Here is a 17,713-nt window from a genome sequence, read left to right as displayed (position 1 = left end):
GTGATGCTAAACTCATTTTGCAAAAGTGTCATATTCTTTAAAATACCATAGTTTCAAACGTTCGATTCTCTTAAACTTTGCAAATCTTTCAAAAATCCTGGACTTCGAAAAATGTTGGAAATTGTGAGTGATTTTGTTTTTCTCACAATCGCGCATATTTCTCCTTCTAATTATTTGTTTTTTTTTTAATTGTTTTTTTTTCTGTGTCCAGCGTATCGAGAAAATGTCATGTTTAAAATCTCACAAGCCCCAGTCCCAGAATGTTGAAAATAAAATAATCATGTCCCAAAATCTTGAAGATTCGGTCAACCGCTAATTCCACTTGCAACAAAATTGTTAAGGTGATTCAAAAATAAAAAATAAACTTATAACTAAATCTGAATTAGCTTAACAATTTCATTGTAAATGTTCAAAGCTTTCCTGGAATTCTCTTCGCATACCCCGTCGAATTATCTGAGTCAGAACTACCATAGAATTCTATACATAAATGCTACAACTAGTACTATTATTCTTTAGGAATTCTCCTCAGCATTCCCTACACACTAAGATTATTTTACCGAAATCTGTTAAATTTTACCGAAATCTCAACATCTGAACGTTCGGTAAACAGTTCGGTGATTTTTCACAGATTTCCTGTGATTTTTCACAGATATTCGTTGAAAAATCACAGGAAATCTGTGAAAAATCACCGAACTGCTTACCAAACTATTACTGTGTATAGCCAATAGGAAGCGAGAAAATATGCTACCGGCGGAGCTGGTTGTCTATATAACAGGTAGCTAACTGCGCCTTCGCATTAGTTGCGATTCACCCGTTCAACGGTAAACAACCAGGAGGCATGACCAGGTCGTGGCAAGGGTGGCAAAGGATTTGGTAAAGGAGTCGCCAAGTGTCATCGTGTGATAACATCCAGGGCCTGCCATTCGTCGTCTGGCTCGACGTGGTGGTGTCAAGCTCATCTCCGGTCTGATGTACGAGGAAACCCTAGGTGTACTGAAGGTGTGCCGAAAAAATGTGATCCGTGATTCCGTCACTGAATACGCAGCTGCCTTCACGTCATCATCATCTTCCAAAGGCTTTAAGCCCCTTTCAGGGCCACCAACATTTTCCAAAAGAGTTAATTTTCTGAATATGTCCCAACTAAAATTCATATCAAAAGGTTCTTTTCAGGGCAATCATAGTCATATTAACAAGTATAAACAGAGAGAACCCCGTTAAAATTCCTATTCCTACACAAAACACAAGCTCCTGCTGCAGTTGATAAAAATATTTATTATATCATACCGCGTAGTCCGTTCAACCCCTTGTAGTTTTTACACTGCCATACTATAACGAAACTTTCAGCTCCTCAGTTATCGTATAAAATGCCCATTTTAAGTATGATATTTGACTTTAAGCATCTCCAACTACATAAATCATTACCATGAAGCAGTAAAAACATTACTTTTTAAAGCACTTAATATGTTCTCCAAAAAAATAAATGTTCTCCATCAAATAATATGCTCCTTAGAGTTCCTGTTTGCATATTCAGATTTCCTTAGCATTGTTATCGAAATTCTCTTGCAAATAAAGTCAGGAGTTCTTTGGAGCTCTTGTCTGACCTTTCTTGGAATAGTGGTCAGAAATTACTGAGAACTGTTAATTGAATTGTCTGCAGAGCTCCTATTGCATCTTGCTCCGAATTTCCTTTGGAATACTTCTGGGCTTCTACTTACAATCAATGGAATTCTCCAAAGAAGTCACCTGAAGTTCATTTCACAATGTATTGAATACTTTTCAAAATTACTAAATTTTACAATAAAAAACTTCCAAATTCACATCGAAAATCCATAAGAATACTTTTCAGATTCCCCTAGGAGATCTTTCCTGTTTAGCTTTGAAATTACGTCCATTGATTAATTGTCAATGAAATTTATGTCATTAAGAAATTGCTAGCACAAACCTCTATGAATTCGCCCCTTTGCCTTGTCACTCTTGGCGGGGGTTGTTTTCGCCACCCCTCACTATGTTCCAAACACATGCTTTTTATCCTAGTCTTGTAGCGGCGCTGGTGGTGTAGTGGTAAGCGTGATTGCCTCTCACCCCAAAAGGCCTGGGTTCAATCCCAGTCGGTGCCACCGGGATTTTCTGAGGCATAAGATCTATGATCACGCCTTCCGGGGGAAGTAAAGCCGTTGGTCCCCGGTCTATGAGTTGATGGGTCGATAGACAGGCTCCACGTATGGGAGCTGCCTCCTTGGCGTCAGTAACATTAGTACTAAGTACGGAAAACAAATCAAGGGGGAAAAAACCTAGTCTTGAAATTTAAATGTTCAAAATATCATCATATCATTTCAGGCGTAACATTTGATAACGGCACAAAAGCTTTTGTAAACAAAAGTTGTAAGGCCCCTTATACGCGAACCGAAGAGTGCCCACGAAAAACCAACAACATCATCGGGTGGGGTAAATTTTAACCTCTACAATAATTGTATTGTTGTGCGTGGGTGTACTTCGGTTCGCTTGTAAAGGGCCTTACAACTTTTATTTACAAAAGTTTTTGTGCCGTTATCAAATGTTACGCCTGATTTGACGATTTTATAATTCCGTAAAACATTGTTTATAGCGGAATAGGTGAAAGCAACCTTAGCTGGCATTAGTGGAACTAATTTACTCTTAACCAATTTTTTTCTGGTAAATGCAATTCGGGTGAATGTAATTCGGCCTTGAAATCGGGCTAGAATCCAGCTAATGCGGAAAACATAGCAGTTACATTACATGCAGAGGTGTAAACAGCGTCATTAGAGTGGGTTAAGCTTGTATGGCAGACCACAACTCCCTGCAATAGGGTAGCTTTATTTATTTAGGCATATGTTTTCCCATGAGCCAGATGATTATTGGGGCTTATTTAGAAGCATATAGCAAATTAAGCTTTTGTTGTTACCATTTAAAGGTGGTGCAAGTCCGAAATATTGAATTTTTAAAAAAACGTGATTTTGCGACACTATAGGGTGAAAATTTCGTCCATTTTGCCATACTCATTCTTGAAATATATGGCATAGCGATGAACACAAATAATGACTTACGCTTACATATTGATCTACATATCAAAATCAGCATCCTTGCGGTGCTAGATGCAGCGTGTGTATGAAAGTAAGAGTGAACAGATAAAGAGACAGGATGAGAGATACGGAAAACGAGTCACTGAAAGAGGAGAAAAGGATAAATATTATTACAGTAAACTCTTTCTAAATCGGCATTTAAGGGATCAACAGGTTCGAGTATTTAAATATTGTAAATTTGTAAGGAAATGTGGTCAAAATAGCCAGGGTAGCCACCGAGTAATAGCGAAATTTTGGGTTCGTTGGCTAGTTCATCTCGTGGCAGATTTGACTGTATTTTTTTTTATTAAGGTCGTGAATATCGTAGTTTCTACTCCGTTTCTGATCAGAACAAGTGGAACTGCACAGAGAACCATATACAGGGTGCGTGACGAATTTTTGCAGTAAATGGCATATTTGAGAAAAAATACACCAGTTAGTTATTCTAGCAATGAATTTTGTGCGCTTTATTTTCTTTCGCAACATATGAAAGTTGTAAGTAAATTTATTCAAAAAAATTGCCTTCCCTTTCGACGACTGTAGTTAGACGCTTCCGGAAACTGCAGTATGCACGTTTTAAAATGTTTCGATCCATAAATGTCATCACTGCCTTGATTTTAGCTTTTAGCGACTTAAGTGTGGTGTGAGGGGTTCTATTGGTATCCCGTTGGACGACGCCCTATACAAAATAATCCAACGGATTGATATCGGGACTGCTTGGGGGCCAAATTTCTTCCTCCCAAATTTACGAAATATTTTCCGTAAGCCATTTCTGTGCTTTATTAGCAGTATGAGCAGGTCTTATCACTTTCCCAAGCCTTTTTTAATATTATACACTGTTCTTTCATACACATTTACCGACCGAATTATTTCTTTCATGCATACTCCGGCGCGCAACAAAGCGACAACGGCTGACAGATTGCTCTCTTGTTTCGACATCTTTACGTTTACTCAACATTGTTTGTTTAAATCTTACACCTAACAGTATAAGCTATCCAGTGCTGCCAAATATATCTAAATCATGATGCACAAGCATGAGAAATTACTGTTTGAAATTTACTGCAAAAATTCGTCACGTACCCTGTACATCGATAGCGATTGAAATTAGCTTAACCATCTTCAATGTGTAAGTCCAGCTATTTAGCTATTTATAGATCAGAACCGGCCACATCTCCACGATTTTTTGAGAAGGCAAAGGATGATTAGTATGACAACTGTTGTTATAAAGACTGTGTTTATCTCTGTGTCTCTACGATTGCAATTGGAAGGGGAGGAAGTTTTGTTAGTGTGGGTCTGGTTATTTTTGATCTGGATTCATTTAATAATTTAAATCTAATGGAGATAGATAATAAGACATACTGACAAATACGAGGAAAGGGACGGGTCTGGGATTAAACTCCCAACCTTGTGCTCTGTAATCAGAAACGGTAACTTCTAAGTTACTCAGCCTCGTCATTATATTTGAAATGTGATCTGATTTCAACGCAAAGTATCACGAATACATATCAACAACTATTTGTTTCGTCAAGTTAGGAAGGTTTTTTTTTCGTAATGTACATTATAGCTAAGTTCTGGAAATTATCTTTTTTCCTGATGTCTCTTTGAGCATGATCGATCGTATACGACCTCCAAAAAAGCTATCTACATTGTTGGTTTCATGATTATAGAATTCATGACACTGGATAGTTTACACTAGAAAAACTACTATGTATACAAAGTAACATAAAACAAATGTTCCCAGTTCACATGTACTCATTATCATTAAGGTGCTCGTCATATCTCTGAGTGGTTCATCACCTTTTACTGATTACTATTCGCCAAGCTTTAAAGTGTTACCTTCCACCTTCCATATTGTGAATATTTTCATTGATAATGCAAGCCCAATTAGCACTTCACTTAACCCTTTGTCTGTACCTCGAAAATAAAGCTAAGTTCTTTGCGTAAACCATTTAAAAGTGTATTCAATAAAATTCGAAAATATTTCTACATTAAATAAAAAAACATCGTTGATAATTAATAATCAAGATTGCAAAAATTGCCTGGGGTCATAATGAGTCTCGCTTACCACTACACCACCGGTGCCGCTCATTTTTAAATTTTTGAAAAGCAAAAGAATAGTTCGATCCGTTTCCCATATATGGGATACATTTTCCATACACACTTATCCTGCAAATCCAGATCGTAGCCAAACTCGATCAACTTTGCACAGGTGTTCGGGACCTTAAGACAGATCAAAATAGCTGTGAAGATCAAGGGATTGTAAAGTTGACCCACCCTAAGGGTCAAACTTCTTTTTCTACATGCCGAATTCTTTTGATATAGAGGAAATCCCAACAAACAATTTTAGCTGCAGATTAGCTTATATAGCCAAAATTTGCCTTATGCAGCTAATTTTTGCCTGTATAAGTTAACCTGCAGCTAAAATTGTTTGTTAGGATGGCTCTAATATTGGCCTATGGATCTAAGATTGGGCCCATCGCTATAAATCTGCTATTTATCATTTTTATCTAGATGAACGCGTCATTGGGACGGTACTAATGGATATTTTTGGTCGCTATCGAAAATTTATTCGTTTGCTGAATTTATGTAGGGGTCCAAATTAGGGGCATTTAGGCTGACATTACATCCATTTCTCCTACCTATTAATAACCTTTCATTTAATATTTCTATTTGCACCACTTTCCATATCCTCACCCCTTCACTTACCACGTGCATCTTCTCACTTTTCTCCACTTTCTGGCTCAACTTGAGACTCGCGGCCACATGCATCGCCTCCTCGACTGTCAGATTGGCATGCAACTGATTGTCCTGCATGATGTAGGCCGACAGCTTGCGGAACTGGCTGAGGTTACGTTCCTTGCCATTCATCGTGATCGATCCTTCGATGTTTGTGGTCCTACGGAAATGCACAGAAAGTGAATGCTGTTGAAAGCGAAAACCTTTCTTTTTTTTTTGATTGATTGGTTCGTACTTGTATCCAGTGAGAATGTTCAGCAGCGTACTCTTTCCTGCTCCTGAAGGTCCCATGATGGCCGTCAGCTCGCCTGAGCGAAGCCTGCCGCTGACCTCTTTCAGAATGGTTTTCACATCTGAAAAGAACGTTGCGAAAAAAAGACGAGATTGTAATTTATCTTTGCGAACAACGGAATAATAAAACGAGCATTTCCTGCGAAGGTCACGGTCAGTCACGTGTCTCATACTTGCATTATTATAAATGCCGCCATGACGAGGCTTCGCTTGTGAATCAACCCTTAATTAAGCTGCGAGAGAACAACTCTACGTTGATTCGATCCGGGAGGAGAAATCGATTGCGTGTTGCGATAGTTATTCCAGTGGGAAATTAATGAGAAATACAAACTGCAGTATTTACCCTGTCATAACAATGAACTTCGTCATTTCTACAGGCGATTGACGGGTAAAATGAAGCATCGCAGATAACAAATCCCATACGAAATGCAATGAAGCTTGAGCAATTACCCAACGGATTCGTCTTAATGGGCAAACATTTCTACACATAGGAAGTAAAATAAGTTTTAAGTATTCACTTCGCATAGAAATCTTAACAACTAGCCTAAAGTGCGTGCATCAATCGGCCAATTAGCCTTATTTGTGTTAGTTTTTTTTCTTTTGCCTAACAAGAGAAACGAATTTTCTAGCGAGCAACCTGTTTGCCATTTTTTGTTTCTTTCTTCTCTGCCAAGGCCGTGGTCGTGATAAATTTATATGCATGACCGCAAACAGGTCTGTCGGTACCAGCCAGCAGCCGAGCCGGCATGGTAAAACAATGATTGGAACGTTTTTTTTACTTCAGAGAATAACTTATAGCAGAATATATCTACCACCAACCGCTCAAGCGCCGGCTTCAATAGAAGCACGTGAACTCGACTTTATTTGATGTTTGATGTATGATATTATCATTGAATTAGTTTACAAACAGGGACATCAATAATGTTTAAAATGTTAGCTACACAAAGCTACACAATTTATCTTTTGCATAAGATTGCATGCAATTTGATTTACATTTGAAAAAGCAAGAATAAACTTTACCTAGCCAAGTTTTCATTTGCTTTATACATTATTAAAAAAATCATTTAAATTTGCCAATATTAACGACCTATCATGCCAATAAAATAATTATGCGCCTAGCCACCAAGTCCAACCAAGTCAAGTAAGTATAGTAGTTGATAGATTTAAAACCATACTTTGTACACTTTGGTTACAAACGATTTTTCCAAAACTGATTCCAGAACTCAAACCTATGTTTTTGATTTTGCATCATCCTTTTGCTGCCTTTTTCATATCAGCTGATGGCTTCAACCAGTGCAACCAGAATGATATATATGTTTTCTATAGAACATTTGCAGATTCATTAGCTTCATTTTTTTTCCTTTAAAAACAAAATATGATTTTTTTAAAAGATTTATTACTTATGGTTTCTATATTGAACACAGTTTAAGCACAGTTTAGAGACGCATTTCGAATCGAAGCTGGCAACACCCTCTCAGATTTTAATGAAATTTTCTAAAAGTGTAGACTTTGACTAAATTAGCACTTTTGCATAAACTTAGTTTTTCCAAAATTTATCTAAACTAACATTTGAGAAGGGCCAAACTTTTTCTGCATTTTTTTTCCAAAAAAAAATATTATGGAAAAATGACAACTCCTGCAAAAATGTGTTGTATGGATGACTTTTAGGAAATTGTCTAAGTTTTTGAAAAAAAGTACTGAAAAAAATCGAGTTTTAAAATTTAAATTCGAATAAAAAAATGCCCATGTTTGATTTGGATGAAACTTTGCCTCAAGATAGGTAATTATGTTTACTACCATCCATCCATACATCACAAGATGGGCACTTTCAAAGAAAAAAAAAGTTTTTCTTACAAAAACTTTTTCATGTCTGAACTGATTTTTCTTTAATTTGCCATTTTCACACAAAACTATATCTGTGAAGTTCAAAATCATCTTAGAACTCAATGAAGCTCAATTTGTGATTAAATTTTGTCTAATCAGCAACTAATCACTTGGATTAATCGAGAATTCCATATGAAAAGGGCTTATATCATTAGAAAATAATATAATTGATTACATTGTCTACTACTGAGGCAAAACCCGATACTTCTATAGCAACTTAGCATTCTTAGATAAAATTATCCCTAAAGAATTAGGTATGAATAAAATTTAAATTGAGATCTTCTTTCGTATCAACAACGATTTGGGAAGTCAACCTATCGCATCATAATTCTATGTGCCCTTCTGTTGTTTATACCTAAACCATTAACATTATATACCTACCACTTCATTCTACCTATGAGCACTATAAAACTAAGGTTGATTTCATACAAACAGCAGTCAATCTGATAACGAAAGTTGTTAAGACAAGTTTTTGTAAATTGGGAGATGAACCAGCCTGTGGCTGAAAATCTCGATAATAAAGAAATAAAAAAAAAAGTTATAGTAAAATTATTATCATGGACCAAAGTAGTAAATTAAGGCTCAAAGGATTGAAATATTATGCAAATATAAATAATCCGAGATGCTACCGAAATAAGTTACGGGCCATATCGTCAACGATGGTAGAAAAAATATATTCTCTAGGATATAACCACAAAATTGATGAAACGATGAGCATTTGTGAGTCTTGCCGTAGCGTGATATCTCATAATAGAAGTCCAGTTATGAAAAAACGCCGATCAGTTGGAAATGAAGTAAATATTCAACCGTCAACTAGTAGGCAGCAGCATAGTGATGATCCAGGTTCATCTACGAATAGCCATCAATCCGTAAATGAGCTAGGTAAGAACAGTCATCTTGATGATTCTATCAATTTTTAACTGCAATCTCCTAATTGCACTTATTATTATTTTTAAATTTTCTTCGTTCCTTCAGATACGGTACCATCGGTTCCATCATTGAAGGCAGTTCCATCAGCAGATGATCTGCAATGCCCATACAATGTTGAGAAGTTTAATAGCTTTGTGGAAACGTTAAATTTATCTCCAGTTTCATCGAGGAACATGAGGAGCATGGATTATTGTTCAAAAAAATCTCTAGTAATTTCAAAAGCAGTGCGCAAAAATATATTTGTCCTAAATACAGCAGACACTAGCAAAGTCGAGGCATACAAAGAAATGATTGTGCAGCTAAAAGAGAAGTTTAATTCGCCTACAGCTTACAGAAAAGATCAGATAACAGTATTATCAGTATTGCCAAAGTCTTGGTCCGTGAATAAAGTCGTAGCAGAATTCAACGCACCAACGTACATGGTGAGGCAGGTGAAGAGCCTTGTTAATGAGCAGGGTATTCTAAGCACACCCAACAAAAGAAGTGAGCATGGGATCAACGATGATACAAAAAACTAGTTAGGGAATTTTTTGATGACAATGATATTAGTAGACCTATGCCCGGAACAAATGATTTTATTTCCGAGTTTAGAAATGGACGAAAAGAACACGTTCAAAAACGCCTGTTAATGATGTCCCTCAAAGAAGCGTACATGATGTTTGTTTATAAATATTAAGAAATTAATATTGGTTTCACTGTATTTAGACAATTGCTACCAAAACATTGCATTTTGCTTGATTCTACTGGTATACATAATGTATGTATTTGTACAATTACTGAAAATGAAAAATTAATGATCACAGTTTAAAAATTATGTCACAAGATGCAATAATAGAAAAAATGCTGTGTAATATTTCAACTAGAACATTTGATTGCTTTTTCCGTGCTTGCAAAAAGTGTGCTTTCTAGCAATTTGTGATTTTTCTGAAAATTATTCATTCATTATCCAAAACGCTGCACAACAATATCACTGGAATAGTTCTCAAGCAACAATACATCCATTTGAAGTTTATTTTAAGAAAGACAATAAACTTGAAAATGTTAGCTTCATTTATCAGAAGTAATGACTCACGATACAGTTGCAGTTCAGTTGTTCATCTAAAAAATGATAGATTTTATTAAGCAATCGATAGATTTTTCTAAAATTACTTTTATGTCAGATGGGGCAGCATCACAATACAAAAAAAAACTGTGCTAGTCTGTTTTAAAATTTAAATTCGAATAAAAAAATGCCCATGTTTGATTTGGATGAAACTTTGCCTCAAGATAGGTAATTATGTTTACTACCATCCATCCATACATCACAAGATGGGCACTTTCAAAGAAAAAAAAAGTTTTTCTTACAAAAACTTTTTCATGTCTGAACTGATTTTTCTTTAATTTGCCATTTTCACACAAAACTATATCTGTGAAGTTCAAAATCATCTTAGAACTCAATGAAGCTCAATTTGTGATTAAATTTTGTCTAATCAGCAACTAATCACTTGGATTAATCGAGAATTCCATATGAAAAGGGCTTATATCATTAGAAAATAATATAATTGATTACATTGTCTACTACTGAGGCAAAACCCGATACTTCTATAGCAACTTAGCATTCTTAGATAAAATTATCCCTAAAGAATTAGGTATGAATAAAATTTAAATTGAGATCTTCTTTCGTATCAACAACGATTTGGGAAGTCAACCTATCGCATCATAATTCTATGTGCCCTTCTGTTGTTTATACCTAAACCATTAACATTATATACCTACCACTTCATTCTACCTATGAGCACTATAAAACTAAGGTTGATTTCATACAAACAGCAGTCAATCTGATAACGAAAGTTGTTAAGACAAGTTTTTGTAAATTGGGAGATGAACCAGCCTGTGGCTGAAAATCTCGATAATAAAGAAATAAAAAAAAAAGTTATAGTAAAATTATTATCATGGACCAAAGTAGTAAATTAAGGCTCAAAGGATTGAAATATTATGCAAATATAAATAATCCGAGATGCTACCGAAATAAGTTACGGGCCATATCGTCAACGATGGTAGAAAAAATATATTCTCTAGGATATAACCACAAAATTGATGAAACGATGAGCATTTGTGAGTCTTGCCGTAGCGTGATATCTCATAATAGAAGTCCAGTTATGAAAAAACGCCGATCAGTTGGAAATGAAGTAAATATTCAACCGTCAACTAGTAGGCAGCAGCATAGTGATGATCCAGGTTCATCTACGAATAGCCATCAATCCGTAAATGAGCTAGGTAAGAACAGTCATCTTGATGATTCTATCAATTTTTAACTGCAATCTCCTAATTGCACTTATTATTATTTTTAAATTTTCTTCGTTCCTTCAGATACGGTACCATCGGTTCCATCATTGAAGGCAGTTCCATCAGCAGATGATCTGCAATGCCCATACAATGTTGAGAAGTTTAATAGCTTTGTGGAAACGTTAAATTTATCTCCAGTTTCATCGAGGAACATGAGGAGCATGGATTATTGTTCAAAAAAATCTCTAGTAATTTCAAAAGCAGTGCGCAAAAATATATTTGTCCTAAATACAGCAGACACTAGCAAAGTCGAGGCATACAAAGAAATGATTGTGCAGCTAAAAGAGAAGTTTAATTCGCCTACAGCTTACAGAAAAGATCAGATAACAGTATTATCAGTATTGCCAAAGTCTTGGTCCGTGAATAAAGTCGTAGCAGAATTCAACGCACCAACGTACATGGTGAGGCAGGTGAAGAGCCTTGTTAATGAGCAGGGTATTCTAAGCACACCCAACAAAAGAAGTGAGCATGGGATCAACGATGATACAAAAAACTAGTTAGGGAATTTTTTGATGACAATGATATTAGTAGACCTATGCCCGGAACAAATGATTTTATTTCCGAGTTTAGAAATGGACGAAAAGAACACGTTCAAAAACGCCTGTTAATGATGTCCCTCAAAGAAGCGTACATGATGTTTGTTTATAAATATTAAGAAATTAATATTGGTTTCACTGTATTTAGACAATTGCTACCAAAACATTGCATTTTGCTTGATTCTACTGGTATACATAATGTATGTATTTGTACAATTACTGAAAATGAAAAATTAATGATCACAGTTTAAAAATTATGTCACAAGATGCAATAATAGAAAAAATGCTGTGTAATATTTCAACTAGAACATTTGATTGCTTTTTCCGTGCTTGCAAAAAGTGTGCTTTCTAGCAATTTGTGATTTTTCTGAAAATTATTCATTCATTATCCAAAACGCTGCACAACAATATCACTGGAATAGTTCTCAAGCAACAATACATCCATTTGAAGTTTATTTTAAGAAAGACAATAAACTTGAAAATGTTAGCTTCATTTATCAGAAGTAATGACTCACGATACAGTTGCAGTTCAGTTGTTCATCTAAAAAATGATAGATTTTATTAAGCAATCGATAGATTTTTCTAAAATTACTTTTATGTCAGATGGGGCAGCATCACAATACAAAAAAAAACTGTGCTAGTCTGTGTAGATTTCAGTGAATGCATGGATTAGAAGCAGAATGGCATTTTTTCCAACGTTTCATGGAAGAGGTCCCTGTGATGCCATTGGTGGCACTCTCAAGCGAATGGCAAAGTGAGCTAGTCTTGCTCGAGATTATGGAAACACCATAACAACTCCACGAGAATTATATAACTGGGCAGTTGAACAAACAGATAAAAATATCACAAAACTACGTTTTGAGTACATATCCACTGAACAGTACATCGAAATGTCAGAAGAACTCGTAGAACTATATTTATTTATTTATTTATTTGTCGTCAATCAGTCTAGACCGTTTTAAAATTGTTGTCTTAAGAGCTATGTTTACAATTTTGTTTATATTATTTTTTTATAATATGTCTTGAGAACAAGTTAAAACATTACTTCTAGCTGACGTTATGCGATATGATAATAGCACAAATACAATATCTGGCACACAGAAATTCCGTAGTTTTGTGCCTATAGCTGGAGACAAAGTAGCGGCAAAAAGGTATTCTAATTCAGAAGATGAACCAAAAATATTTAACTTGATTGGAAAAAGGAAAAAATAGCATGTATGAAAATAGGTTTAAAACATTGGAAATATATAAACAAATGATATATGAAAATGTTGTCTTTTTTTTCTCACATATTATCAGATGTTGCCTCAGTAGTAGACAACAGAATAAGAGAATGATATTTTTTGACAAGGTCTACATATCCATAAAGTTTTATTGAGCTCTGAGAGGATGCTGCCAATTCCGAATACGATTTGGCCCTAATCATATGAAATTCTCGATTAATCAAAGTGAACATAAAAGCTGATTAGACAAAATTGAATCGAAAATTGAGCTTTATTGGATTCTGAGATGATTTTGAGCTTCACTGGTTTAGTTTTTTGTGAAAATGGCAAATAAAAAAAATCACATCAGACATGAAAAAGTTTTTGATAGAAATTTTTTTTCCTTAGAAGTGCCCATCTCGCGATGTATGGACGTAGTAAACATAATTACCTATCTTGAGACAAAGTTTCATCCAAATCAAACATGGTCATTTTTTTTAAATTGACTTCAAATTATAAAAATCGTTTTTTTTTTTCAATGTACGTCTCTAATGGAATTTTTTTTCAGTATTTTTTTTCGATAATTTCGTCATTTTCCTAAAAGTCATACATACAACACATTTTTGTAGGAGGTGTCATTTTCCCATAATATTTTTTTGAAAAAAATCGGCAAAAAAGTTTGACTCTTCTTAAAAGTTAGTCTAGATAAATTTTGGAAGAAACTAAGTATATGCAAATTGGCTTATTTAGTCAAGGTCCAGAAAGTTTCATTGAAATCTGAGCTCCGAATACGATTTGGCGCGGAATGCGTCATAAGCATTGTTTTTACACTATTTGTTTCAATTAAATTGACAACACTGAATGCTATGATAAATGATTCATACACACACTTTCGTAATGCAGTGTGTAGAAAAAAAGTAAACAAAACTGTTTCATCTTACAACATTATTCGCGCCTTCCATTTCTAACGATGCAAATGGTATTATTTAAGCAAATATTTTCTTTAAAAGTGAATTGACCTGAAAGTGCAACGTAACTCCGCGAGATGTAAGCTAGAGAAAGCAGGTATTGAAAGTTCGAACTTTTTAATGAATTTATAATGAATGCGTGAGTGAATTGGCAAAATTTTGGTGAGAAAGTGTTAACATATGTATCCAGAACTTGTTCATACAATTCTGGCCCATTTTTAAGGTATGTAATTAGTAATCAACTATTTTGTAAGAAGAAGTTTTACATACGCATACCAAAACACGTTTATTTAATGATTGTGGAGACAGCCATTGTTCAACAGCCAAAATTTTAACAATTTGTGACTCTTTATCAAATCTAACGGCACGAATGGAATGGTTTGACATTTTTGATTGTAATTTTTTTTATCAAACCTCTCATGATGCTCAGTTGGCATCCTCCGGAAAATAATTAAGCTAAAGTCAATAATTCATTCATCGCAGATAACCGGTTTCTGAGTTGGCAGAAAATTATTCTCAGAACAGGTTGATTCGTTCTTTTCTGATCATTCGATCGTCTGGGGTTTATAAATTTTCAGATTTTTATTATCAAATCGATAGTCGTACTTTGTTCTCACCGGGCTTGGCCAACTAACTACGTCATACGTATTTTCCATTGAATCGTTTATTATCAGCAGGCACATTAATCCATAGGAGGTATTTCACTCAGATACGGCTCACGTGTTTGAGATACTGACCGGCAGAACTTGAAAACTTCATACTAATTGTATGAAACAAGCAGGAGATCCTACGGCATGGAACGCGTACATATAATGAAAGTGACTTTTGATATCCAGCCATGAGGAACCCACCATTTCAATTTGTATTGGTTATCGTTCACCTCAACTCCGGTTGGAAGGAATTAATCGAGCAGTTTTGGATCCATTGTAAAAGTTGAAACAAAGACTGCATAAACGTACTAAGCCCGACCGACGAACCAACATTATCAATGATTAAATATTCACCCCCAACGTGCAGGGAGGAATCGAACGTTATCTTCATCCAACACAGACAAGAAGCACTGGATTGGATTGATTGTGGTGAGAACTCAGACACTTGGTAACACAATGCACATTTTTCAAGAAAGGAAGGGAATTCCATCGTCCACTGAACTGCGACCGGACGACGCCTACCATTTACTCACAAAGAGGAACGTGCGCTCGTTAAGTAACATACAAAGAAATTAAAATCCAAGTCGGCTCTGTTTTCTTGAATTCATTAGAGCAGAAGCAAAAAGTGAAATCACGACATAGCACCATGAGAGGCGATTGCTGAAGGATCTTGGGACTCGCTGGCTTCTGGTTTGTATTTACCATTCGTAAATAATGAGTTGCTTAGAAAGATGATATAACACAGCCTCTGAGGGTTTATTACGCCGGATAGTTCAAGCACTTTATACGCAGTTGGAATGGGTGATCATGTACGATACATACGGATCCTCCCATAGCTCAGTTCCCGGGTTGGAAAAATTTTCAACTTCCCATATGAGCATAGAGTATGATTGTACTCGCCACAAAATGATACTAATGCAAAAATGGTACAATGCTCTCAATTAACAACTCCTCAAGTGCTCAAAGAACACTAAGTTGAGAGCCCAGTTGAAATTAACAAAGCCAAAAGAAGAAGAAGAACGATACATGGTGCTGATAGTAATGTAGAAACGTCCGATAGTACACGGATGATAACAAACAAATATGATTCTTTATTTGGTATGCCGAATTCCTATCGAAATGAAAAAACAAAAGCATTGAGATTGAAATATCAAGTCTAAAGTTCACCGTGCGCGTACTAATCAAGTATAGAATGACATAGGCAAAATTCATCTGGAGGACTGCTATCATTTGAGCACCATATGGCGTGATTCGAAATAGCATTATTTTCAGTTATTTGCTCATTGATTTGCTCATTGATTTGCTCTCTCGAGATTGAAACATTCGAAGCCAGCACAGAACCAGGTCTTGTGTTAATTCTTTCACAGTACTTTACGAAACAACTCAGGAATTCAGACGGTTATACGACTTATAACATTAATATTATAATATTATATTATTCTGCATCTTTTGAATTATGCCTGTAATTTTATATTAAGGTGGCATTACACTTAAAACTTTTTAAACCACAAGATAATAGGTGTGTTTCTTCGGCAAAGGTGTACACCTTTGAGTTTAATGAAGCTTTTCAGAAGACATTAAAGTTCTACATCATAAGTCTAGCGAGATATAAATGGATTTTTGTCAGGACTACTTTAAAATCAGTTTTTTTACTTTTCACTTGCTCATAAATCTTAGCAAATTGAATCCGCATATTTTACAAATTTACCATATCATCAAAAAAACACAACTTTTCTGAAGACAGTAATATTATGAATCAATTAAATAGCGTTGTAACGGAATTTGAAAACAAAATGTTTTCAATTTTTATATTGTAATTTCTCTGAAAATGACAGTTTTTGGCAGCCGATGATTGATCAATCATGATATGAAATACTAATGCACCAAAAATCACTGTCAAGTGTGCTCGGGCATATAGGTTTTTCCAATAGTCTTTTCGGTTGTTTTGGTTATGTTTTTATTAGGTTTTGCTATTGCTATTAGATTTAAATTTATTTATTTTTTATTAATGTTAGATTTTAAAAATGAATGTTTTGAATTAAAGGTGTCAACAGTCGCAAGCTTTATTAAATTTTATTTACTAAAGCAGCTAAAAATAAAAACATGAAAATAGCTCACGTTGGACAGACCCCAGGGATTTTCCCGTGTAAATCCGGTATGACTTATGGAATTGAGATCATTTCTCGATTATTTGCAGGGTGTTTGGTTTGAACCGGTAAAAATTTGAGAGCCAAATGAACAACAAAATTGATGACAGCAAATAATCCGGGACGGAAAGGCTACAATAAATTCCACAATTTTTGTGACAGCACAACAGTCCCTTCGCGATTTTCGCGACATCATTTAATGTTTCCGCGAAATACGCGAAAGTTCAAGTCCGCGACAAATCCGCGAAAATCGCGAAATCCGCGCCTGTTGTAACAGCCCTGAACATGTAAGAAAGTGCTTAAGGCATGTCAACTAGGGTTCTTCGTTTTGAAATAGTGGTTAATGTCTTATAGGCCACCATCCAGTATGGTTTTAAATTTGTATGGGAAATTCTCCTAGTAATCAGACTTATATTAAAATCACTTATCGCGCTAGCTTAGGTTCTACTGGTCCTAATGTTTTTTTAATACTTTATTATAGAGATTTTTAGCCGTAGGCTAGCTCATATCTTACTGGTCCAAATGTGTAATATGATAAAACAGCGAAAAAGTTTATCTTCCATTTAATTCCACTTGAATATTTTTCGTATCCATGACAGACACGTATTTCGACTACGAATTAAATGGAAGATAACCGTTTTTCGCTGTTTTATTTAAGCATTCCGCTAACAAACCAATTTCATTACTTCACAGTGTAATATGATGTTGCTATGACAATGGACAAAAAGTCTGTTGTTCTTACGATCAGTTTTTAAGCATATAGAGATAAATAGAAATGCAAAAAAATGACAATCACATAACATTTTTTTTTCATCGTTTGGATAACTAAAATTATAGTTAGAGCAATGTAAGTGAAATTCAATATTTTTCCATATACCCTACTACTATTATATCATTTTCACTTTTACTAATCCACTATTCACTTTTACTATTTACTTTCCCTATCATAAAAAAAACTATAATC

The 17,713-nt window shown here is 35.1% G+C and overlaps 1 protein-coding gene across 2 annotated transcripts in view; it reads right to left on the bottom strand.

Moving 5' to 3' along the window:
• Window positions 1-17,713, bottom strand: part of LOC135701751 (ATP-binding cassette sub-family G member 1) — a 51,665-nt gene that overhangs the window by 2,708 nt on the left and 31,244 nt on the right. For both annotated transcript variants that reach the window (XM_065222668.1, XM_065222667.1), the window contains 2 exons: window positions 6,052-6,169; window positions 5,787-5,976 (listed from right to left, as the gene is read on the bottom strand). In XM_065222668.1, the coding sequence (XP_065078740.1) occupies window positions 5,787-5,976; window positions 6,052-6,169 (308 nt within the window). The remainder of the gene's footprint in view (window positions 1-5,786; window positions 5,977-6,051; window positions 6,170-17,713) is intronic.

Source organism: Ochlerotatus camptorhynchus, unplaced genomic scaffold, assembly GCF_037179485.1.
Source record: "Ochlerotatus camptorhynchus isolate MF236.1 unplaced genomic scaffold, CSIRO-AGI_Acam_v1.1 ptg000176l, whole genome shotgun sequence".
Taxonomy (NCBI): domain Eukaryota; kingdom Metazoa; phylum Arthropoda; class Insecta; order Diptera; family Culicidae; genus Ochlerotatus; species Ochlerotatus camptorhynchus.
Note: the sequence above shows the minus strand (reverse complement) of the source record. Positions and strands in the feature narration are given on the sequence as shown.